Source organism: Xiphias gladius, chromosome 18 (genome assembly GCF_016859285.1).
Source record: "Xiphias gladius isolate SHS-SW01 ecotype Sanya breed wild chromosome 18, ASM1685928v1, whole genome shotgun sequence".
Classification (NCBI taxonomy): Eukaryota; Metazoa; Chordata; class Actinopteri; order Istiophoriformes; family Xiphiidae; genus Xiphias; species Xiphias gladius.
Genome location: NC_053417.1, coordinates 784,681 through 811,433, shown reverse-complemented (window position 1 = coordinate 811,433; position 26,753 = coordinate 784,681). Strand labels below are relative to the sequence as shown.

General features: G+C 40.3%; 1 protein-coding gene across 5 annotated transcripts in view; it reads left to right on the top strand.

The window, feature by feature from the left end:
• Positions 1 to 437: 437 nt before the first annotated feature.
• LOC120804375 (rho guanine nucleotide exchange factor 10-like protein) overlaps positions 438 to 26,753 on the top strand; it is a 57,718-nt gene continuing 31,402 nt past the window's right edge. For 3 of the 5 annotated variants that reach the window (XM_040153811.1, XM_040153809.1, XM_040153807.1), the window contains exons 1-7: positions 438 to 878; positions 3,680 to 3,747; positions 9,581 to 9,709; positions 9,957 to 9,984; positions 10,956 to 11,029; positions 19,687 to 19,941; positions 23,858 to 23,991. In XM_040153811.1, the coding sequence (XP_040009745.1) occupies positions 3,711 to 3,747; positions 9,581 to 9,709; positions 9,957 to 9,984; positions 10,956 to 11,029; positions 19,687 to 19,941; positions 23,858 to 23,991 (657 nt within the window). In that variant the 5' untranslated portion in view covers positions 438 to 878; positions 3,680 to 3,710. Of the gene's footprint in view, positions 894 to 3,679; positions 3,748 to 9,580; positions 9,710 to 9,956; positions 9,985 to 10,955; positions 11,030 to 19,686; positions 19,942 to 23,857; positions 23,992 to 26,753 lie in introns of all 5 variants that reach the window. The other 2 variants (XM_040153810.1, XM_040153808.1) reach the window with 2 other exon arrangements.

Here is a 26,753-nt window from a genome sequence, read left to right as displayed (position 1 = left end):
TACACGTATAAAGTTGTATGACAAGTAAAGTGTACCTCAAAATTGTACTTCCACTACGTAAAAAAAAACAACAGGAAAAAAAAATAAAAACGTGAGCACTTAAGCTCTCCTTCCGTTACCAGCATCTCTTGGGTAGCAGGATAGAAAAGTCCCCAACGCTGACACCTGGCGTTCATTCTTATGTAGTGAAACCCCACCACGCCAATCCCCTTGAAAAATAGCTGTTAAACTTGATTTAGTTTTGGATACATATAATTCAAAATGACAGTGGACTCTGTGGGATTCTTTTTCAAACGAATTGTCAAAAGATAAAATTCGACATACACCAAAGAAGCAGTTCACTTCAATAAAACCGAACCTTTTTAGAAGTAGTCCTCCAGTTCCTATACATCCAAATAAACAATAGACAGACTGCTGATAAGGACGGACTGGTGCTAGTCGTTACCTACAGCGCAACCATTTTTTCGGTATTTACTGGTGAAAGAAGGAACCTGGGTTACTGACAGTAGGCAGGACAATACATGAATGCTCAGAGCTCTCCTTTAAATATATCTATTTAAATATATATACCTATTTATGCTTCCTTTAAAATGACGATCCGCTTAGCTACACACTGACACAATCTGCTGAAGGTGTTAGACTAAATCTCCGCCCCGGACTTCAACCGAACCGGCTGTTTGTTCGGGCTCTTCTCTGCAGTGGAAGAGTGGGACAGAGAGAGGAAAGGGACGAGGAAAAAGGGGAAACACAACAGGAAAACAGTGGAAAGAAGAGTTTGTTGTGGAACCCGTGTTCAACCAAAGACATGTTTTCGGAGTAGGAGTGTGAGCGAGCTGCGAGCCCGCCGGCGGACTGCACTAATGGGACCTTGAAGGGAGGTATGTCTGAAACAGGTACGAGGAGATGATTGCCACAACGTGTTGAGCTTTCGTCTTTCTTTTCTACGACTGGTCAGAGAGTCACGGAAAGCGAGACTGTAGCCAGTTCTAATGTGTACGGAGCTTATTGATAAGCACAGTGAACTCTGGGAATTGTTGGTCAAGACACAACATGAAGTAGTTCTGTACATGAAGACCCTCTGAATATCCACTTACGAAGACCTGAAAGCCCCATTACATTGTTCACTGTCAGACTTATAGCTGTAGCCTATATTCTGTTTTCAGGGGGTTGTATTTCTACAAATTAAAATGTGCTTTCTTAGTATAAGCATAGTTAAATAAAGTGTTGTCAAAAGGGATTGAACAGTTGAAGTATAATAGTTCTCAATGTAAGGGGAAAAGATGTCAAATTGTCTCCACATTACTACACTATATACTCTAAACAACTTTTATAATATTCTACATAATATACAGTATTATACATAATGAAAGAAAAACAAATCTTCACTCAGTAAGATGATTATACATAGCAACTTTGGCAACCCCTGTCGACCCCAGATATTTGAAAATGAGAATGAGAAGACACTGGTGACAGCACCAAGACAGTCTGCATGAGCTGCTGAAAAGACCAGTATGGTTCATGAATGCATGTGACCTGTCAGAAGAGCACCAACGGCTGCAGGTGTATGTTTAGGTGTGTTTCCATCATCTAATGTCTCTAACAAAAAACAAACAAACAAACAAACAAAACAAAAAAACAATTGGGAAACTGCAGTTAACCTGTCCAGGACAATGTCCACAATATCTGAACAGCCTTGACTGTTGCTGTGATAACAGACCACAGTTTAACTGCTGGTGACAGTACACAAAAGGGCCAAGGGTCCCAAAATCATTGAGAGTCATTCTCTGGGTACCATAAATATCCAGGCTAAATATCATCTTAATCTGGCCAGTAGTTGTGTTGTATATTGTGTTGGCCTGACTGACAGACTTACTGACCAAATGACAGTGTCTTCCTTAAACTCTCATCTCATATAACAGAATTCATCAGCTCACAGTTATGCAAGAATGTGCCATCATCTTGTTTCCATGTTTGGCTTTGGGCTTTAACTGAATGCTGTTATCACAGTGGGAGTCAGTAGATCACTTAATGTGGACAATCCAGAGGCTGTTTTCTCATCACAGCTGACTGCAGAGCTCCCTCTCTCTCTGCTTTTGTCCATTCAGCTGCTAGGCCCACGGTATCATCTTCAGAATGGAGGCTTTTTCCATATAGCCTGCTGAATTATTTATCTGCTTTTGTCTTAATTTCAATTGGCACAAGAGATTGCCCTTTCACTCTTTTATCTGAGTATTTACTCTCAAATGCTAATAACATGACACCTAGAATTGAAAGGTCAGTGTCAATTTTGTGGTGGTAAGAAAAGGTCCTGGCCTTAGTTAACACACATTTTTATGTCTGGATAGAACATAATTTTATGTCCAATTACCTTTGAGAATTATGAAAGCTATGGTCTCATGTTTTAGTGTCATCTGGTTGAGTAACGGAGTCTGGGAAAGGGCACGTTTGGCTGTAAAGGAATGTAACACACTCCTGTTGCTCCTGACAAAAAGCAGCAAAATACAGCTATAGCTAGTCATCCATATGGATAAACACTGGTTTCTGAACCCTCTGCGCATCATTATACCAATGTGTAATCATATGTATGAGTTGGAGTAACTTGACTTTTCCAAAGTAAAAAAATAACAATTACAATTCTGTAAGGGAGTCCATCACAGTATTTGTGTTTTATCATATTAGTACTATTTATTTCACATTTCTGTGTGTGTTTATTTAGTATGCAGGATTTTTGGCATGTCATTTGAATGTTGGTTTTGAATACTACTTTCTAGACATCACTTGGAATCCTAATTTTTTGTCTTGATTATTTTATCTGAGTGCTCATTTCCACACTTGGGTATTTGTGTTGAAATATAGAAACAATTTTCACACATAAGAATTTTATTCCACACATTCTTCTTCCTTTCGAAAATCAGCTGCCTACATTACCCAAATGCAACTCGACCGCTGACAGTTGATTTGGGTCCGTTATTCTAGCAGTGAATAATGAGCTTCTAGCCTGTAGCCGAGATATGGAGTGGGCAACAGAGGTCTTGCACGCTCAATTCTTTCTAACTCCACACCCCCAGAGTTTTTTACTTTTCAAACTTGTAGTTTTCAGACCCAACTGATGCTGACATCACTTGAGGACGCAGAAGACACAAAATGCTTTATACAAGTTTTTCACATATGCAGCAGTAGTACTCCCCAACACTGCACTTTGGTGTGGAAAATTGATCCCCCTTTAAATCAACAGTTATTTAAATAAACATAAATATAGTTGGTTTAGGATGGCTTCATGTGTTCTTTTTCTATAGAGCAGAAACCCGTCGGCTCAAATGTGTTGTGATTGAGGAGGTCAGCTCAGTGTATTTAAAGTACAAAGCCTGTGCCATGTTGGCTGGTTAGTCACTATAGCATGCAGTAACTGGAGCATGCTGACTCACATGTACTGACGTGTGCAAACAAGGACAATTCTTATATTATGGGGTACATGTCTTGACAGCCATTATTGATATTCAAAATCCATGATAACAGGTTTGACTTTAGACAACAGCTGGACACCTATATTTGTGACTTTGCATTAAATCAGTTAAAGTTCTATTTATGTATCTAAGACTAGACTGTTTTAAGTGTCGACAGGTAATCACCTCTCTGAATAATTAAACTGTCATTAATGAGGTGATTTGTATGTTTACAGGGGCTGATGTGACCATTGAGAAGTACCCAGCATGACTTCTTCATATCCGCTTCTCTGTCACCCCATGGGTGAGTCATTCGTCTCCAATTTTGATGTTAAATATCATCTATATTTCTATGTCCTAATCCTTCTTCACATAGCCTATAGGTCCTGGCGTATGCGGTAGCCCTGTTTAGACCTTTAGCCTGTAATATTCTTTACTTAGACTTACAATTATGACAAGTGTGGACTTTATCTATTTGATTAACTGTCAGTAGATCTGCCATTAAGCGTGGCAACAGGCGCAGCCCACACCTATACTCCCATTAAAAACATCTTGCCTCTTCAGTGGCATTTTTGGGTGGAAAAATGGTGGGCAACAACTTTGGACAATGCAAAACCAGACAATTATAATATAAAGTAAAATATATTTAATTTTACAATTTGACATAACGCACTACTTCACATTTTCCACACAGTTTAATACAGGGGACAATCTGATTTAGCATATACAGTACCTGTTCCCCTCAGCCTGCTGGTTATGCTGCTTAAGCCACTGTTTGTATGTGTTGTCAGTTTGGATACCTGATAACCACTTTGTCTAGATGACTCCTGCTGCTTTCATGTTTGGTACTCCTCTCAGAATGATTCTTGAGATCCTGAAAGCCTGTTCTTTACCAGGTGCAATCCCCTCCCAATAACACACATGGGAAGAGAAAACTGCAGTCTTTGACAAGCTACCAGTTAGCCATTTACCTGGAGAACCACTCCATGTTAAATCCGTGGTTCTTTTTGCCAGTGGTTTGGTTTATAACAATATGCTGCAGCTGGTGGGCATTGAGGCATTAACTCAAAAATTGTTCTTCAAAAGGCAGACATGCATATTTGTGCCGTAGAAGATAATCCACCTTGTCATGGTGACCGCAGCTGCTATCTTTTTTAAAAGAAATATTAACTTCTGACAACTACGAACAAATGAAGACAACAGTACTCAGCAAATACTCTATCAAATTGCAGTGTGGCAACAGACAGTCAGCCCCACTTGGCATCAAATTGGTTCCATCCGCTTTCATTGCCAAAGACTTTGGGCATGTGTATTGTTGTTTTCCCACTCTGGGCATTTTACATTGTGACTGTGGGGCTATCCCACATGCGGCCTCTCCAAGACACAATTAAAAACACCATTTTAAAACAATTCTATCAGACACTGACCTTAAATTGTTTAATGATGATAAACAGCAGCAGCTGTGGATGTTTTAATGTCATTAATTAATCCAGAATTAAATACATTTCTAAGTTACTCAGTACCACTGAAACATAACTTTTTCTGTTGCCAGCAGGTGGCTTTGCCCCATTTGTCCCAAAATACCTGTCACCTCTGTGTTTCTCCCAAAATAATGTTCTAAACAAAAAGAAAAGAGAGTGAAGAGTGAAAGTATAGTTTTATTTTACTGTGCAAGGCTGCAGTTTTTTTTTTCAACAAAATTGTTGCTTTTAAAAAGTAATACCAGCTCATCATTATGTGTGTTTACATAAGATTAAAATTGCCTTTGGGTTAAATAGTACTGATTAATTAATGAAAGATGGCAAATTTATTAGACTTATTCAAGGACTGTGTTCTGGCAACAGTATGACATTAAATAGCCTTGCGCCAGCTGCAGAATAAGGCAAAGTATTGTAAGATTCTCCACTGATTGTTTTGATAATTTTTAGATATCTTTAGTAGATTTCTGGACTTGTGTAATTCAATAAGAGAAAATGTCTGGTTCATCTATACTGTGAATAAAGGGGTACAGCAATTTAGTATTGCACTTCGATAAAGTTGGGGGACTCGTGAATAGACAGATTTAAGGGTTGAGTAGTGCTCTTCTGGACATGGTTTTCATATGTGAAATTGGTAGAGAGCCCCTTTAAAATTAGAAAATTTAGATTCTATAAAGACCGTATTTTAAATCTTATTGTTTCATAATGGCACTTCATATGCCATGACATACTGCAACAAGGAAAACAAATTTTGACAGAAATGAACTAAACAAATGAACTCAACATGTGCAGCTGAGCTCAGAGGATTACCAGCAAGTGAAGTCTGACTCATTAATCCCCTGCTTTTCAAGGGTAAAGGCCTACTAGCCTAGTTACCATATGCTTTGTAAGAATGAGCAAGTCTCTGCAGGCCATATGCTTCTGAGAATACCTTAACACAAATCTATCTGTTAGGCAGCAGCAGCCAGGAATAGTGGCACAGTGAACTCTGGATGCCTCTCAGTGGAGCAAAGAGCTGTAAGTATACTGCAGTATAGGAAAATACTGTGAGCTCCATACTGATGTCCTCAACAAGGTAAAGACTTTTCTTTTATCACTGGCCAGAATATCTACAAGTCCATTTCTTGTTCATGGCCTAGTTAACCCGCTTTTGGTCCCTAGGATAAAAATGACCTCCTTGGTATCAGTTCTCCCACACTCAGTGCAGTGTACATTTTTTTCCATGCTGGAACACTGTCTGGCCCCAGGTTAGCATACAAATGAATTTATGAACATATGCACTGTAGGAACAGTATCTACTGATATAATGTTGAAAACTAGATTTTAACACAGAGGCCCTCTTCGAGAAAGGACATTAAAGATTTGAAGGGCTTTAAACCACTTATCTTAAAGCCCTTAATATTAAAGTACAGTCAGTTCTGTATTTGTGAGGCCAATATCCTTATCTGAGAATTTAAAAAATCTAAAAATCATATGTAAGCAAATATCATACACATTTTTGATAAGGGTCCTTTAATTTATTATTTTTATTGTGACCATGATATGTACTAGATGAGACAAACTATGTAATGGAGGCGCTGTTTCTAAACTACCTTAAACATTTTGGCACATCTGTACTATCATTTCTTGTTAATTCATCCTGTAACTGTTATGAAGAGCATTGTTAGCCTGTATTTAAGCCTGAGGGGTAAAACCATTGTGAAAAAGTCACCAATATTGCCACAAACCAATTTCTACACAGTTAATCTGGGGCTTGTGCGTGCCCTTGGGGGTCTGGGGCTCTGAGGCAGGTGAGTGTTTATATGTAAGTTGTGGCCGAATGAGGAGTGACAGGTGGAGAGTTAGTGCTTAAAAGCCATATGTTTAGAGTGTAATCTCTCCTACCAAAAGCTTTCCTTGGCTGACATAACAGCGACTAATCCTGTTTTCAGTGGCTGCTGTTTCCCATGCTCAGCACTGGTCAACAATCTGATCAACATATTGTATTATCTAACCAAGAATGAGATGGGTGGACTGGCCTCAATAGTTAGGTTAGTTTGCCTACTGACAGACTTTATAGTTCAAGGAGGAGTTTTAGGTTCATAAATATTAAGTCACACCTTGTACACATCCACAGCATCAGTTTTCTTGGCCTCCACCTGTGTAACACCTGCTGAGGCAGTTTACTGCTCTTCAGGCTAACTGGAAATGTCAGGCAAACTACACACACCAGTCAGTTTACAGTATAAATGTAAATAATATTGAAGGCCTTGTTATATTAGATGGCTAACATACTACAGCTATAACCTGAAAACGTACAGTTGTTCAAAAGTTGTTTTTTTTTTAAAATATAGGCATTTCAGTGACTAGCTTCAGATAGCTACCTTTGCTCTATCCCATGGTAGAAATTATCTGTAAAATACTCAGCGCACAGGAAATAACACAAAACACTGACGGGTTGAAGAGTAAAATACATATATCTTACAGTATCCTTAGCACCTGTTCGACTTGATCATAGTGCTGTGTTTGACACGGTGGATCATACCATTTTTATTGAAAGATTGAGAACATGGGTTGGTATCTCCGGGACTGCCCCCCAGTGGTTCTGCTCATACTTTTCTAACAGAAAATTTGTTGTCTGTTGATGGCTTAACCTCCTCTTAAGCATTGTCTAGGTTTGCGGTGCCTCAGGGCTCCATTCTAGGACCAATTTTATTACTTCTGCCAAGGAGGTTATATTTTCGCCCATGTCTATTGATTTGTCAACAGGATTATGTAAAAAGTACTGAACTGATTTGCACCAAACTTAGTGGAGGGATTAGGCATGGGCCAGGGAAGAACCCATTACATTTTGGGGCAGATCCGGATCATTTTCTATGAATTTAATTTTCCTTTACGGAAGTCTGATATATGTTGTTTGATATTGGCCTCGGTGGAGTTCTGCACTTTCTGAGTGCCCCTCTAGTTTTCTCTTATTTACTCCCTTTGGGCCAAATGATACTTAGCAGTATTTGTCCTGCACACCATCTGAATCAGATATCTTATCTTGCCTTAATAATTGCCTCACTCCGGTTAAAGATTGGATGGCAGTACATTTTTTTCAGCTTAACTCCTCCAAAATGGAAAATCCTTATAGGTCCAGAACTAACTCATGGCCAAGTTCTGCCTGCTGTTGGATCTCTAGCTCAACATGTGGTACCCAGTGTTAAAAACCTTGGAGTTTCCTTTTTTTTCACCAGAGCCTCACTCTCAAATCCCATGTTAAAAGGCTAGCTCGGTCATGTTTTTTCCACTGGAGATATCTATAATTGGGTCATTTATTTATATTAATGATCTCCAAAGAGTGATTCATGCTTTTATTACATCTCGTCTGGATTATTGTAGTGCAGAGTTTACATGTCTTGGCCAAAACATGATTGCATGTCTTCAGGGTTTGCAAACTTCAGGGTATCCAGACTTTTAACCAAATGATGAAAGCATGATCATAATTCCCCTGTTTTAGCTTCCCTTCACTGGCTGCCATACCGTTGTAGAACTGATTTTTAAGGCCCTGTGTGGCGTGGCACTGAGCTACTTGACTGAGCTTCTAAGTTATTACTCACCAGCCCATAGCTTGAGATCTTTGGATTAAGACCATGGGTGACAGGGCCTTTGCTGTTGGGGCTCCAACCCTAGTTTAACTGAGGAACTTAGATTGGAAAATGTACTGTCTGCTTTTAAATCATCTCTCAAAAGTTACTTTTTTTTAATGTGTTACTTTTATCCATTATTTTACCATAACCTTAAAGGTTTTATGTGTTATTTTATTTGCGGGCTGTGATTTTGTTTTTGATTGTTTTCCTGCTTTCTTTTATTTGACCTTCTTTGTGAAGCACTTTGTAATGGTTGTTTTGAAAAGTGGTATATAAATAAAGTTATTATTAATTTTATATTATTATTATCAAGACAATGCATCACGGGAGGATATGCCTGTCAGAAGGAAAATAGATTTCACTATTTATAGTATTCCAGCAAACATCAGCAACATCTCTAAAGCTGACAACTGTTTGCAGTTACAAATGTTGCTAAGTAGCTACAGTATGAAGGAAGGTGACATCCATATTCTTTATCCCACCTAACGAACTTTGATTGGTCAGTTGTTTCTGAAGCCAGGGGAGACAGCTTTCAGTGAGCAGACCTATTTGAATCATACAACAAATTGGATGTGTGAGAACTGACTCAGGTCAGGAAACAGGCACAGTTTTCCTCTTTAACCTTATTAAGACAGTTGACACTGCTACCTTTTGTTACTTCTTACTTAAACAAAGAGACGGGCACAGTGGCTCAGTAGTAGCACTTTTGACTTTGGATTCACATCTTGACACTGGCCGGAAAGTCCCTGTCTCTGTCTGGAGTTTATATGTTATAACCGTGTTTGTGTGGGTTTTCTTTCTACTCTATAGAGGGCAGTATTTACTATTAGTTTATATGCAGTCTATTGCACTTCAGCTCTCTGTAAAGCTTGTAATGTTCTGTTTTTGTCTGGAAGGGGAAAAAGAAAGATTGTTTAAAATGGTCAAAGCAAATCAAAAATCAAAATTACATGTTGTCTAGATTTGAGTTGAAAATCTTTGCTCATTGCCTTTAATTACATTGAAACAGGGTAGTATTTAGTATTAAATCACTTTTTTCTTTCCTCAGTGTCTGTACCTAATGTGGCGTCACACATCAAGGAAGATAAGGATGAAGATGAGCAGGGGGAGAAGTTTGAGTTTGATGACAGTGATGACACCAGAACTCCAGAGATGAGTTCTGGCTCTCTCATGAAGGGTGAATGGACCACACACACACAACAGTTTCAAACCTTTATACCGTGACAAACACAGCCCAAGAGACAGCAAGTCAGGGCATGAATGGAAAAACTAGTACAGGGCAGGAGGTCCAAAGCTCCTCATTAAACCACCAGTACTGCTCAGGTGAATGTAGCATTTACTCAGTTAAAGGGTATAGGTATATTAAAATTAGGCTTTACATTCTTGTAGATTGTAATGTAATTTTCTTGTGTCTTTTTTGCCAGATATGGAAGTCAGAGAGTCACCAGAGGGGTAAGTTGTGATGGAATAAATTATAGCTTGTAAGGCATACTAAAGAAAATATTTAAATGACCGCACTAAAATCTGTAAAGCAAACATCAGCAGCCCATTTACCTCTAAAATCAGTGTTGTGGGTAATATCTTTGGCCATGCAAAGGATTTAATCTCTGTCCAATATGAATAGAATTGGGAAAGAAACTGTCCAATATACTTCTTTTTAAGTGTTGCTGTAAAGCAAAATTAAACAGGAAAGCTGGACTAGCTATATAGTTACTTGTATTAATAATAAGAAGGGCTTTAAGCTGGTAAACATACCAAATCAAAACTGTGAACAAAATCACAAAATGACTCCATAGTGTTACGATGTGTGCTTAAAGATTAAGCAGAAAAAAAAGAGATAACAGTAAAAATGCCACCCCCGTGTAGGCATATCTGTATGAGGAACAGTGCAATTTAAAAAGGCCTAAATAGAGAAATGAGACCCACAATTCCCTTAAGTTTTGGAGGAAATTACACACACAGTTCATAATTTATTTGGACAATGCAGTACGCCCTGTGGCCAAATAACAGAGCAGTGACAAGCATCTTGTGTTATCTTGAAAGTTCATTATCGATACTTAACTCAAGGTCCTCTTACTAGCTTTATTGCAGAGCTTTAAACCTTCATGTGCATGGTTCATTGTCTGCCCCCTGTATACAACCAACTATTATCATGTGACCGAAGTTCTAGCTTAGGTCACATGGACCTTTGGCTGAGTTTTTTTTGTCACCCAGGCATCAGGCTTTTATTTGTTTAGAGGCTCTGGGGTGCATTTCAACAACCTCAGAGAACCCACCTGACAGACTGATAAAATATGTCTTGTCAACGGTTTTAAGGGCATAGAAGAACCTTTGCCCACTAGAGATCAGCTGACTGGCACTGACATTTTAAAGTGATAAATATGAAAAGTTCTTTGACCTTTAGATTAAAATGCTCTTTTCAGACGCTGCAACTCCTCTGATCTGGGAGTGACTGGAGAGTCAGAGAGTTTTTGGAAAGCGAGCAGTATTTATGAAGGTAAGAAATTAAAGGAAAAGCAGTATTTGATGTGACAGCCCTGACAAGCCTTATCTTGCCCCACATCCAATTCTAAAGATGGGCTGGTCTGTGTCCATATGCTCAACAAAGTGAGGATGTTTTTGTGTTTGCTTTCATTCGGACAGCCCAGGCATCCCATCGAGCCAAGGAGTGGCTGAGTGTAGTTTCAGAGCTCACAATGCGATTAAACAAAGGTACACAACCTGCCTGTAGTGTTAGATTCGGTAGCACCTAGCTTGTAGCAAATGTAAGATGCTATGTTTCTTATTATTAGAAAAATGCAAGTGAATGCCTTGTCGAGTTGGATTAGAGAACCGAAGTCCCACTTATACAGTAATTATTTTTCAAATGGGAATTTCCTGCTTGCAGTGAAACCCAGCCAGTTAAGTTTCACCCAGCTGTTAGCATTTGTAACTGCTAGCTGTCCTCTGCTCCACACCCCTGTACTGTATGTGTACATAAAGTCACAGTTGCTGATCTGTGAGCTTCTTCTCTGTCTGTGTACATGTGCATTCACGCCACCAACCCACATAGACCATTCAAGGATTTCCAAGGGGCATTATCAACGGTTGTGGACCATAATGATTCTGGACGCAATTGGATAGACAGACAAACAATAAGAGCAATGAAATGTGTGACGAAGCGCAGAGTTCCAGAAAAATGTAAACAGACTTGACTTCACCAAATCCTGTCAGTGGTACGGCAAAAACATCTTTCTTATCAACAAGTGCTGTAAGTGCAGTTGTTTGCTTTTCTTTTAGAGTAAATATACCATCCAGTTTGTTTAATACTGTCGTGATAGTGGATTCAACAGACCTCTCCACATCAGCGGCAGCTATCTTGGTTGTTAACGAAAATGCTTCAGCAGCACTCTTCTGTTACCTCCCCCCATTGTAGATGAATGGTTTTGATTGGCCTGTCTCAGGATGGATGGAAATCTGTCTGAATGGGAAGGGGGCCAGACCCATCTGCGAGAGCAAATAAACATGAGCTCGCTGATTGATTTGGCTTCCAGGCTAATCTGAATGGTAATTTACAATGAATTCAGTGGTTAGATTATACCTGTAGCACTTGTGGGAATGTTGAACTGGTGAGGCTGTTTGTGTTGCAAGTTATTTTTAATTGTATTATGCCAGTCTTGACAGGTCACAGTAATGTGTATGATAAACCTGTTCTTCAGAGGATTCTTGTGTCATGAATTTTAATTAGAAATCTGCCTCGAAGGCAGTGAACATTTTATTAAAGAATAAATCAATATTCCAAGTCTTTACAGAAATCACATGCTTGGCAGGTGTGCTTCTTTTGAATGAACTGGATGCTCTACTAAAGACAACAACACATGAACTTGGATTGTGGCACTCCAAAAACACAAAAAACCTCAATACTGTGGCCTGAGTTTACCATTTACTTTCTTATGCTGACACGTTTTTGAAAACATAGCTTCAGTCAGAACACCATGAGTGTAATCCAAACCCAGGTGTGTGGGGGAGGTGCTGACTTCTGTTACCACAATGAACAATAAATAATATCAATTAGACTCTTTTCATCAAAAGTTTACAAACACACATGTACAATGACATAAAGTCCCATGTTGAAACTACAACACCTTATACAACAAATTCTGCATACTGAGTTCAAACGTAGGTGTACAGCCTAAGCACATTTAAGGTCCTGCTTAACAAAGACTTATGAACCCAAACATATTCTGGATGTGTTAAGTTTTAGGGAGCCTATCATCACACAAAACAACAAAAGGGACAATGATAATTTTTAGTATGTCTCTGAAACAGCTTGGAGGCAAAGCCTACATGAAAGCTGCTGTAAATGAAACAGCACTTGGCATTTTCAAAATTAAAACACTACATGGGACCTATTAAATTTATGTAAACCTAATCCCTGTGAGTCAAAAGCTCAGGTGTCAGACTGCTTTGATCGCTACGTTTTGTTTTCGTGGAAAACATATTCTTCTGCTTTTGCAACAAGCTGACATCACTTCATCACAGTTTTCTTTATATGGTCATCCACTGGAGCTGCACAGCTCCAGGTGCAGCCAGGGATGAAGTACAGGGACGCACCCATCCATCCTCTCAGTCTGTCTTGGAGGTTTTTCCAACCGCTCTGCTCAGGACTCTCAACTTTTTGGAGGTTGTTAAGTATGTCTCACAGAAAGTCCTTTTTCAGTTGTGAAGGAAAGTTAAATTTTTTTGCCTTTCCTAAAGAAGAAAGCACCAAACAACATTGGATACAGTTTCTTTTTTCAGACCAACAACAACCATATGTCAAAATGTTTGTTTGTTCACGCCACTTCACAGAAGACTCTTTCCTCAACATAGACTAGTATGAAACTGGATTTTCAGCCAGGCTGCTGTAGATTCAATGTCCACGTTGTTCCTCACAGGATGCCAAACTGACCCTGAACCTACAGTATCTGTTGCAATGCAGTTCTGCCATCAGATGGCATCTGTTGGCACATACACTCTGGTTTTTCGAAAACAACAATGGAGAAGCAAAGGTGTGCATCTGATGGAGGGAATCTTAAGTATTATGCTTGAGAGCTAGGTGAGCATGTCATATCACTGGTCACTTAATTGGACAACAAAGTTTGTTCTATCATTTTGGTTTCTTCTTGTTTTACTGTCAAGTGACATTGTACTGTGATCACCACACATCCTGTTAAATGGATTCTTCTCCTGCATCCAAGCCCAAAATATATCTGCAGTTTTACATGAAAGGATACTGCACAAGTAACACTGAATCAGGTGTTCTGAGTGACCTGATGAAGCTCGTGTTTGATAAGTAATTGGACCCACCAGACTCTCCTCACTCTATGGGAGACCATCAGAGGAGAAAGTTATCATTGGGTGTTGTGCTTTGGTCAAATGACAGCTTCCTGAGGTATCCCCAGGAAGACACACCAGGGTGACCACTGGGTTTCTCTGAGAGCTCCAGCATCAGCTGACAAAACTTCAGTGTAGAAGAAAATCTTTACCTTGATATAGAACATGATCCATACTGTGTACAGAAGTTATGGCTTTGCAACTTTGTGCACTATACTGTATATACCCAATTTATATTTCCATTGCATTTGCTACAAATAAAGTGCATTATTTTTAAGGAGAGTTTTTTTCATATTAAACTTATTACTAAATTTAGCTGTAAGGCTCCTCTATATTCTATCAAAAAGTTTGATAGTTAATTTTATTTAATTACACTGTTTTAAGTGGTCATATAAAAAAAATGTACTTAATTTCATGCAGGTATAAGGGTGAAAAACCCTGATTTGTTTACCATACTGTCTAGGAAAATGTGAAATAGAGACACAACACATTCCTCTGTTTGACAGCCAAACTTTCTTAGTGTCGATAGATCATAATATACAGTATATTATACAATATTATCTAGAGTAATTTTGAAAGGGTATCATAAAAATAATCTGAAGCTTTGACAAACATTTTAGAGCATAAATATGGCAATAATTATCTGACAGTAAAAACGTTTCAAGTGAGAAGATCCAAGTTACTCTGTCAAACATGAACACTCACAGTCCTAGCAGTAGCAGCAGATACTTTGGTTACTGAGTAGTTTTTTAAGTAAATAAGCAAGTTACTTTGTAAGATCAGTAATTTCACCTTCAGTTATGTTGAGATGGTACAGAATCTTTTTGAATATAGTTTCATGCAAGTTGCTGCCTAATGATGCTAACTGGTCTGATGTAACTAATGTGTACAGTCAGGATAACACAGAGGACAGAGGCTACAGCATTTAGTATACAATACATATGATTACTGCATCTGCAGAGATGCCCCGGCGGGGCGAATGTGGAAGACTGGAAAAAATTCAATTCAATTCAGTTCAATTCAATTCAATTTTATTTATACAGCGTCAAATCATAACAGATTTATCTCAGGGCACTTTTCATGTAGAGCAGGTCTAGACCATACTCTTTATAGTTATATTTACAGAGACCCAACATTCCCCCATGAGCAAGCACTTGGTGACAGCGGCAAGGAAAAACTCCCTTTTAACAGGTAGAGACTCGAACAGAACCCGGCTCATGGTCGGCGGTCATCTGCTCCAACCTGGCTGGGTTGAGAGAGAGAGAGAGAGAGAGGAAAGGGGGGGGGGGGGCATAGCGACTAAAAATAAAACTAATTATTATAGTAATAGGGTGAATAATAGAACTAATAAAACTAAATAATAATTCTAGATATTATGATAATTAATAATAATAGATGATAATCATAATATTTGAAGCAGTGGGTGTTGAGCAGGATCATGGGGGCAGTAGGTGGTTTGCAGTCACAGATCCAGACTCTCTAGCACCAGGGCTAGAAATACCTGCAGAAAGCGACAGGAAGAGAGAGGAGAGAGATGAGAAAGCACAAAACTATGGGAGAGAGAAGAAGTCAAGTTAGTAATGAGCATTGATGCCATATGAATGCGTGCGGATGGAGAGGAAGAAGAGAAGAGAGGAGCTCGGTGCATAATGGGAAATCACCTGGCAGTCTAGGCCTATAGCAGCATATCTAGGGTATGGTTCAAGACAAGCCTGAGCCAGCCCTAACTATAAGCTTTATTAAACGGATGGTTTTAAGCCTACTCTTAAACGTGGAGAGGGTGTCTGCCTCCCGGACCAAAACTGGAAGATGGTGCTGCAGTAGAGGAGCCTGATAACGGAAGGCTCTGCCTCCTATTCTAGTTTTGGAGACTCTTGGAACCAAAAGCAAGCCTGCATTCTTAGCCTTTGTCTGATGCAGTTAGATGGTCATTTGTAACTTTCTCCAGTGCTGACTCTGTGCTATGATGCATTCTAAATCCTGCCTGAAATACCTCAAATAAAATATTATCATATAAAAAGTCACACAACTGTTTGGCGACAGCTTTCTCAAGGATCCTAGAGAGAAATGGAAGGTTACATATGGGTCTATAGTTGGTGAAAACAACTGGATCAAGAGTAGGATTTTTAAGAAGAGGTTTAATTATATAAAGACAGATTGATTATATATAGTAAAGAGGTGCTAACTAAGGGTACAACTTCCTTAAGCATTCTAGTTGGGATGGGGTCTAAGAGAGAGGTTGATGGTTAAGATGCAGACATTATTGAAGTTACTTGACGAAGGTTGATAGGAGAAAAACTGTCTAAATATATATCAGGTTTTAAAGCTGTTTCGAAGGTTCCTGTGTTTGAAGATAAATCGGTGCTAGTTGAGCGCAGGAGGTGATGAATTTTGTCTCTAATAGTTAGAATTGTATCATTAAAGAAGCTCAAGAAATCGTCACTACTGAGAACTAATGGAATAAATGGATCAGTAGAGCTATGACTCTCTGTCAGCCTGGCTACAGTGCTGACAAAAAACCGAAGGTTATTTTTATTTTCCTCTATTAGAGATGAGTAATAGGCTGCTCTGGTATTACAGAGGGACTTCGTATATATGTTTTAAGACTATCATGCCAGGCTAAGTGGGATTCTTCCATTTTGGTAGAACACCATATCCTTTCAAGTTTTCTCGTAGTTTGTTTTAATATATGGGTTTGGAGTTGGTCGGCGGTTCATGCACACACCCGACTGGGCTTTTCGGGAGGGGAGCCTTAAAGAGACAGGAGCTAAAATTTTGTTTTGTTGTTCATACAACCTTAATGATGACACATGCAAAGTTTGGTAATATCTGATTGTAAGTAGCTCATTTTCTCAGTTCAAGCAATGCTGTTATAATGTATTTGTAGTTTTTTTTTTTTAGAATGTTTTGACGTATCAAATTTTCAGCTTTTGGCAAGTATGGTCTGTAGGTGATTCACACAATTTCAGAAGAATCTGACAAACAATCTGGGGTTATTGATAAAACTAGTATTTTCAGACAGTGTGAAAATGCAGGAAATTTAACTAGCAAAAAGTCTAATTTATGATTTATGATGCAAACTGATAAAAGTGTATTATAGGAAGCAGGACAAAAAGGAATTTTGAATTTAGGTCAAGTCATTTCTAAGATAAAGGCTTTAATGTAACCTTATTTGTTGTAGTGCCACCTTGAGGCTGTTTTCTCCAAGGTTTTGTAAACTCCGTCTTCATGACATCATAAACCTACATACAATTTTTCATGTTGACTGGATGTTCACAGTGGAAATTACTAGCTGCTGAGTTTTGATTGGCTGCTGGCAGCCAGATTAATTAAGATATCAAAGCTATATTTTCAGAAAATTATAAAAATGTTACAATGAGTCACTGTACCAATTTTGAACTTTTTCTGATAATTTGTCTGTGAAAAACGAGCAATTTTTAGTTATTGCGCCTCCTAGTGGTCTATTTGTATGAAACGAGGATCATCCAAAGAATGATGTAAAGACCTAAGATGATGAGTTTCGTGAAAATCAGACAGTGCATCGGTGAGATATAAGACATCTGTTGTACTTAGACATTTTGATGAATATTCATGGGCTTTTAAAATTGAAATGGATTGATATATTGAAATTTCTTGAACAAGTTAAGATCAGCAAAGTCTGTGGATGATCTGAGTCAAGTTTTGTAATGACTGGTAAAGCGTTTGTTGACGAAATGTTGAAAGAAGGACAGTGGAGGAAAATGGAGAAAAGCTTGCAAAATTTGACATTTTTAGAGCAGAGGACCAATGGAGCATAGATGCAGATGTACTGAGAGATTGACATAAAGATAGAATTTGGACCATAGACCACACTGTTATTGAGATATCGAACAAAACACAAATTTGATTATTACAACGTCACCTTTGGGTGCAGTACCTCTTGTGTTGGGACTTGAAAAGTGGGACGAATTTGGGACCATGTCATGAAGTTTCATGTTTCTAAGTCGTCAGGTTTTTGCTGCATGGACACTTTTAGTGGAGATGAATTAGAATATCTAGACCTGCAGGCAGATATTAAGAGGGTCCCAGCCCCCTACCCCAAGTTTTAGGGTATGTGATCCGACAATCATGAGGGTCCTTAGATGCTATGTGTAACAATTTATGCAGATTGGACACGCTAAGAGTTGGACTTTTGGAAAAATATATTTAGCATATTTCATGATTTCACAGCAAAAGCGGCAACAAGTTTCGTGTTAATAGGAGTTATTTTTGGCAAGATATGCAACAGTTGTTTTAACTGCACCTATAGTAGGTTGTTCTTTTATAACTCTTGTATGACATTTTTTAGGATTATCAAAATTCTTTAAATACCTTTTGATCATGAGAGTCCATAGATTCTATGTACAAAGTTTTGTGAAGATCAGACTCACAGCTTAGGAGGAGTTAAAAAACTTTTCCACCCTAAGGACAAAATATCCAGGCACAAACAACGTAGTTTTCGAATGCAGGGAGGAATGCATAGACCTGTACACTGGGGAAACTAAACAACTGATACATAAGTGGATGGCACAATACAGGAGAGTCAGTTCCTCAGGTCAGGACTCAGCGGTCCACCTGCATCGTAAGGACAAAGGACACTCTTTTCAGGACAGTGATGTACACATTTTGGTCAGAGAAGACCGGTGGTTTGAAAGAGGAGTGAAACAAGCCATCTTTGTCATCTGGAACAACTGTCACTAAAGAGGGGAGGTGGTCTGAGACACCACCTGTTAGCCACCTACAATGCAGTTCTAAGTTCACTCCCCAAACAGTTGAACACCCATCCACACCGGGCCTCATGTGACCTCAACGACTCACATGATGGTAGGGTGGTTTCAATGACTCACTTGTCACTCTAGCGACCCTCAAGGAGTTAGCTTCCATCCACAGCTTGAGCCATGTGATCCTAACAGTTCACATTATCGACTCATGTGACCTCAATGACTGACAAGTGTTGTTGATCTCACCAGAGGATAAGTACCTGGAACTCCCTACTAGTCAGTTAGAAATGAAGAAGCCTTTCGGAAGAGAGGCGAAATGTCTTCAAGAACTTCAACCAAGTCCAGTTGCCTTTGCATAGCACTTACAGAACAAACACAATAGGGTTCCCGCAGCTTTGCTGCTTGGACCCCTTATGAAAAACGCCAACAGGAGCAGATCAGAAACAATGGAAGCTACAGTTTCATAAAATATACCTTCATAAAATATGAAATATAAAATATACCTCTAAAACAGGGGAGGATCAAAATGGCAAATACTTTAGTTCTATAAAAATTAGTTTCACAAGAAATCAACATAAAAGGATGTACTGTACTGTATAATCATGACTATTGTAATTACTCTAACTACTGTTTTCTCCCAGTGTAGTGTAGACTTTCTGTAATTCAATACAACACAAAATACTTGTATAATGTATTTAAAAAAAAAAGTCAATATAAATATATCTTTTGCCTAATATTTTCTGGTCTGCCTTTTTTGACCTCATATTACATCATAAAATATAATCAGGAATATTTTTAGAACCCCTCGATCTGTTGAAACAAATGACACACAACACTTGAGCCTAATTTAAAGTACCATATAAGAGAATGTTTTACTTTATTTACTACCACTGTTGAAAATTAATGATAGCTATTGGCAACCAAGTCTAAAATACCACAGTCATGTTTTAGACTGTATAATGTAAAGTATTTGTGATTTTTACAAACACAGACATTCACAAACACTGGTATGGTCCTTAAACACTGTGTTACTTAGACCAATGATTTCATTACTTTTTAGGAAAGTCTTCTTTAATACCAAAAGGTGGTCTGGAGTCCAGCAGTTCAGTAAATGGGTACAGTCCACAACAGTCCACAGTCCACTATGAGGATGAGGCATCCTCTTCAGTCTGTCCACAGACTGAACATGACACAGCTGGTTTGTACAAACCAACCAACCAGAGCACAGTGACATGCATCCCAGACAGTGTGGTCAGAGACACAGAGGTTATCTATGACGACGTGCCTGCTGAAAACCTACATTACCAAGTGGACGGTAAGTCTACTAACAATTTACAGCTTTATTATTTTTTACATTATAGAAAAGTGCACACAGGAGCATCCTGTCTAAAAAAGAAGTAGTCATGTCCAGCTGTACCTCCTAGGTCAGTGTTCCATTCAGTTGCATTTCCTGTTCTATTTTGTGTCTCTTACCCCTTCTCCTCTCGTTTCAGATCCCCACTCCAGCCCTCATGTGTTTCCCGCCGATGTGATTGTCTGTCCTGCACTTGATTTGTTTCACCTGTCTCTCATTGTCACCCTCTCCTAGTGTATTTAGTTTCTGTGTTCCTTTCCTTCTGTAACAGTTTGTCTTCGTTCTCTGCAACAAGTATTCCAGCCTTTTCCTAGTCTTAGTGCTCTCCGTGTGAGTCTTTTCTAGTTTTTGACCTCGCCTTAGCCTAGCCCTCTGTTTTTGTCTGTCTTTTCCCGATTGCCTGCCTGTGTACTGAACCATTTTTCTAGTAAAGACCTTGTATTTTTGCAACCCCATTCTTGTCTCTGAGTCATGCATTTGATTCCTTGCCTTGTGGTTTAGTTTTGATAGTACGAACTGGCCACAATGGACTCAATCGCCTCTGTGTCTCTGTAAGCTGCCATCTCCTCTCAAGGAAGACAGCTGAATCAACTGAAGAGCAACTGACCTCTGTTTGCCAGGGGACAAGAGAGCTAAGTGTTCACCACAAGGGCTTTTAGTCCTCCATTGGCAGCCAAGTGAGTCACATCAATGACCAGATGCAGCAGCTCCTTGCTCGCTCTCCTGTGGTTGATTCGGGTCCAGTTCCCGCTCCGGTGGTCCAGCCCTTACCAGTTCCTCATTTGTCCAGAGATTTGTCCGGAGCAGTCTTCCGGGGACACCAAAAACTTCCGGTCCTTCCTCGTGCAGTGTAGGCTGCTTTTTGAGATGCAAGCTGCAGCCTTTCCCACCAAACGAGCCAAGGTAGCCTACATAATCTCTCACGTCACTGGTTGAGCGGAGGCCTGGATGATGGTGGAGAGGGGTCGCAACCCTCCCATCTCCCATTCCTTGGTCATTTTCACCAGCACCTTTTGCAAGATTTTGATCACACCTGGTTCAGAAGTGCCACGGGCCATCATGGGTCTACTCCAAGGCAGATGACAGGTTGCAGACTACATCATTGAGTTCCGCACCCTGGCAGCAGCTGGATTATCCCCTCCCTTTTGGGTCCATTCCATCACGGTCTCTCTGATCCCATTAAGGACCAGTTGGTGGCTTTGGAAAACCCTTCTGACCTAGATTCACACATCCCCCTTGCCATAAAAACTGATGCCATATCAACCACTGAAGAGGAGGGCGCTGGTTAGCCATACTAACCGTTCCTCTAATGCTCCTTCTCAATCAATTAACTCATATTGAGTTAGTAACGTTATGTCATTCCTTGCGTCATAAAGCTTTACTGGACTATTGGGCTGACAAGAGTTTTATGTAGTGAGGTTTAGCTAGTGAGTGTTCCCAAGAGTCACCCTCTTCTTCAGTTCCATTGCCTCCTATGAAATCTGAGCCTCCAGTACCAGACCTTTCCAATGTACCTGCCTGCTACCATGACTTAAAGGAAGTGGAATAATCTGCTCATCCTCTTCTCCTGGGAGAGCAGGCTTCTTTTTTGTCCATGCGGAGGATTGAATGACAATCAAAAACAGGTACCCCCTCTCTCTCATTTCTTCTGCTTTCGCACTTTTATGAGGGGCTAAGATCTTTACTAAGCTAGACTTAAGAAATGCTTGCCATTTAGTCAGGATAAGGGAGGGGGACAAATGGAAAACTGCCTTTAACACTCCAAGCAGCCATTCGGAGTACCTCGTAATGCTGTTTGGGCTCACCAATGCCCCCGCTTTGTTTCAGGCTTTAGTCAATGACATACTCTGGGACATGCTCAACAAATATCTCATTGTGTACCTGGATGATATCGTCATCTTTTCCCAAGCTGAACAGACTCACATTCAGCATCTTAGGCAACTTCTACAGCGCTTCCTGAATCATCAGCTGTTCATTAAAGCAGAAAAATGTGAGTTTCATGTTTCCTCAGTGTCATTCCTGGGGTTCATCGTCACCCAGAACAGCATTCACATGGATCCTGAGAAGGTTAGTGCTGTAGTAGATTGGCCTACTCCCTCCAATAGGAAGCAGTTGCAACATCTCTAGGAATTGCTAACTTCTTTAGACACTTAAAAGAAACGTCAGCTTTGTTGCTGCACTCCTGCATGCATTAACCTCTGCTAATGTTAAGTTTCAGTGGTCCCCCAGGCAGGCCAGGCATTCCAAGGCTTAAGAGGAGTTTCAGTTCTGCCCCTATTCTCACTCTCCTTGACCCCATAACCAGTTCATGGTGTAAGTGGATTTTTCGGACATTGGGGGCAGTTCTCTCCCAACGTTCCCTTGGTGACAACAAGTTACATCCGTGCGCCTTCCTCTCCCGGAACTTGTCTCCTGCTGAGAGAAACTGTTATGTGGGGAACATGGAACTACTGGCGGTAATAGTGGCTTTGGAGGAGCAGTGGGACTGGCTGGAGGGGGCGGAAAACAGCTGTTCTTGGTGTGGACTGATCATAAAAACCTGGAGTACATTCAGGCTGCCAAGAGACTTAACTCTAGGCAAGTAGGGTGGGCCCTTTTGTTTTATAGATTTAACTTTACCCTCTCTTATCGTCCTGGTTGCAAGAACACTAAGCCTGATGCTCTGCTCCACCAGTTTGACTCTGATGCCTCATGTGAGTGCCCTTCCAATATTCTGCCTCCCACCTGTGTGGTGGAGAGAGTCGCATGGGGATTTGAAGAGAAGACCAGACAGCCCTGTGTTAAGACTCCAGTGCCAGATGATTGCCCTCAGAACCGGCTGTTCGTTCCTGTTCCCGTGTTCGCATGTCATCTACTGGGCCCACATATCTCGGCTTTCCTGTCAACTCGGAGTGAGGTGAACCTCCTTTTTCATCAAACAGCACTTTGGTGGCCATCCATGGAGAAGGAAGTTAATGAATATGTGGCAGCCTGTCCAGTGTGTTCCCAAAATTCAATTTATTCTCCTTCTGAAGTTACACTCGGCCAAAGGAACGGCTGAGGTTATGCTGTCCTATGTGTTCCGTTTGCATGGATTTCCCAGGGATGGGGTGTCTGACTGGGGGCCTCAGTTCATCTCACGGTTTTGGAAGGCGTTCTGCCCTTGGAGTAGGGCCACAGTCAGCCTATCCTCCAGGTATCATCCCCAATTGATGTTGTTGAATTGAGATTTTCACCAGCGTCATCCTCACCAGCCTGGTCCATCAGGAGCCATCCCTAGAACTGGGGGTACTGTCATGTCCAGCTCTGCTTCCTAGGTTTTCTTTGTTCCATTCAGTTGCATTTCCTGTTTTATTTTGTGTCTCTTACCCTTTTTCCTCTCGTTTCAGATCCCCACTTCCTGCCCTCATGTGTTTACCACTGTGATTGTCTGACCCGGCCGATTTTTGTTGCACTTGTCTTTCATTTTCTTCCCTGTCCTAGTGTATTTTGTCTCTGTACTGCCTTTCTGTGCCAGCTCATCATCATTTTCTGCAAAAAGCGTTCCAGCCTTTTCCTAGTGTTAGTATTCTCAGTGTGACACTCTTTTCTAGTTTTTGACCTTGCCTTAGCCTAGCCCTCTGGTTTCCTGATTGCCTGTCTGTGTATTGAACCATTCTTCTCAGTAAAAACCTCAAGTGTTTTTTGGAACCTTTTTTTTCTGAGTCGTGCATTTGATGTCTTGCCTTGTAGTTTAGTTGTGATAGAAGTCTTCAACTTAAGCAGTATTTAAAACTGTCGACAACACAATTTTCATAGACTAAGTAAAACAATAGATGCTTATGAGACAAAACTATTAACTAGTTATTATATGAAACTACACTGTGTGTTTTGTTCATCTGTTGGCTTCTATGTGTAGATGTGGATGACATCTATGAGGACATCCAGAGACCTGATCATCGTGGCTCAAACGGCTGGAGCTCCAGTGAGTTTGACAGTTATGATGAACTGTCTGACAGTGAGACTCTTCCTCCAGCCCACAGAGGCAACAAGGTAACTCATTTGGAGATTTTTTTAAAAATGTGAATAACTTTTAGAATTTCATGTCTTGGGTGTTTCCATTTAGTAGAGTTAAAACTGTGAGGTCACTGAAAGTTACCATGTACACCCGGTATATGCATCATATGACTACAATAATCATATGCTTGGGAATTGATGTTGAAGAGGTTTGTGTCATTTCAGTGCCACACTGGAAATGATGAGACATTTTTGTGGTTTTAGTTCCTCTTTTTCTGAATAGTTTTGCTTTGTATATCATTTCAGGATTTCATTTTTTTCAGTTTTGTTGTAATTTTATTTGCCATCTCACCATTTCTTTTTCATTTATTGATTGTTCCTTTTTTAATTTCAAATAGTTCATATACCCCCCGACCCTCCCTCCCACACCCCCACTCCCCAATGACCCTCAAGGCTAAGCGCATTTGCTAACATCTTTAAAAACAGGTTTATAAAGTGCTTTACAGATAAAGGACGCAGAGATAATAACAATTAACTAAAGAACATACAGTATTATTTCTTTTTAGGTCATTATTATTCATACAATGTATTATACAACAAATAATGAACATGATGGCAAAAAATAGAAATTGAAAAACAAACTAGGAAAAAAGACTTAAGGATTTAAAGCAGCATTAATTAATTTTTTGTCTGTTTGAGAGATGAACAAGTTGTAAACACAACTATGACATATTATCATGTAATAACTTTATGTTGACATACAGAAGTTATCATTAGCAGTTGCTTATTTACAGATCCAGCAATTATGGAGCAACACTATTGTTCATTTGGAGTCGTGTTTGTGTCCACCAGGGCCTGTATTTATCAAACTTGTAGTATTTCCTCTACAGAAGTGTATAAAGTACCAACTTAAGAGTAAAAAAGTTGTTGGCTGAATGAGAGCAATAAGACATATTTGTCAGTGATTTCCTCATACTAAGTCATTTTTAAGAGTAATTCTCAACTGATCATATAATTGATAACATGTCTGCTCAGAGAAGAAACAGCCAATCAGATATAGATTGACCCTACATCTGCCATATTGTACATTCTTTAAAAAAATACTTAGTTTATACAGTGGTCTTTTATTCTGCAAGAACATATAGAATTGTAATTTTTTTAAATGTAATTTTATTTGTGTGAAATCTTTAAAACCATCCATCCATCTATCCATTTTCTGCTGCTTATCCGAACTTGGTTCGCAGTGGCAGCAGATAAAGCAAGGCTGCCCAGACGTCCCTCTCCCCAGCAACGTTTTCCAGCTCCTTCTGGGGGATCCCAAGGTGTTCCCAGGCAGATCAGATATATAATCTCTCCAGCGAGTTATGGGTCTACCCCGGGGTATCCTACCACTTGGACGTGCCCAGAAGATCTCCAATGGAAGGGATCCAGGAGGCATCCTAATCAGATGCCTGTACCACCTCAACTGGCTCCTTTTCATGTGGCTCTACACTGAGCTCCTTACCCTATCTCTAAGGCTGAGCCCAGTCACACCACAGAGGAAACTCATTTGCTGCTTGTAGCCGCAATCTCATTCTTTCGGTAATTATCCAAAGCTCGTGTCCATTGGAGAGGGTTGCTGCAAAGGTTGACTGGTATATCCAAAGCTTTGCTGTTTAGCCCAGCTCTCTCTTCACCTCAACAGTCCAGTAAAACACCCACTTTACTGCTAATGCCCCACTGATCTGTCTGTCAGTCTTCCGCTCCATCCTACCATCACTTGTGAACAAGACCCGAAGATACTTAAAGTCCATCACTTGGGGCAAAAACTTTCCAGCACCCTGGCATAAGCTTTACCTGGGAGGCTGAGCAGTGTGATACCACAATAATTCAAGCACACCCTCCAGTCCCCCTTTTTTAAAAATGGCAACCGCCACCCCTATCTGCCGGTCCACAGGCACTGACCTTCATGCGACATTGAAGAGGCATGTCAGCCAAGACAGCCCAACAATGTCCAGAGCCATGAGCATCTCTGCGCGAATCTCATCCACTCCTGGCGCCTTGCCACTGAAGAGCTTCTTAACTACCTCAGAGACCTCTAACAGAGATATGAGTGAGGCTTCCCCCGAGTCTTCAAACTCTGTCTCTTCCTCAAACGACATGTTGTTCAGGTTCATGGGTTTATCAAAGTGCTCCTTCCACCGCCTGACGATATCCCCAGTTTGAGTCAGTTCTCCTCCCCCGCTGAAAACAGCCTGGGCCAAGCCCTGCTTTCCCTTTCTGAGATGCCGAAGGGTTTGCAAGAACTTCCTTCTTTGAAGCCAGCTGAAAGTCCTTTTCCACGGCCTCCCCGAACTCCTCCCACATCCAAGCTTTTGCGTCTATGACTGCCTCAGCTGCTGCCCTCCTGGCCTGTACCTTTCTGCTGCTTCTGAAGACCCCAGGGCCACCCAGGCCCAAAAAGCTTCCATCTTCAGCTTGACGGCTTCCCTATCCACAGGTGTCCACCAGCAGGTTCTCAGGTTGCCGCCACCACAGGTGCCGACAACCTTCGGACCACAACCCCTAACAACTGCGTCCACAATGGAGGCCTTGAACATGGCCCACTCAGATTCCATGTCTCCAGCCTTCCCCAGGATGAGTGCAACGTTTTTCTGGAGGTGGGAGTTGAAGACTTCACAGACAGGGGCCTGTGCCAGACGTTCTTTAAATCTGAGGGAATAATTAACATGGGAAATGAACAGCAATCAAATATATTTATAATGTATAAAGAGCGCTCTTACATTTAAGAGCATTTAAATCGAAAATAAATTGTTTTT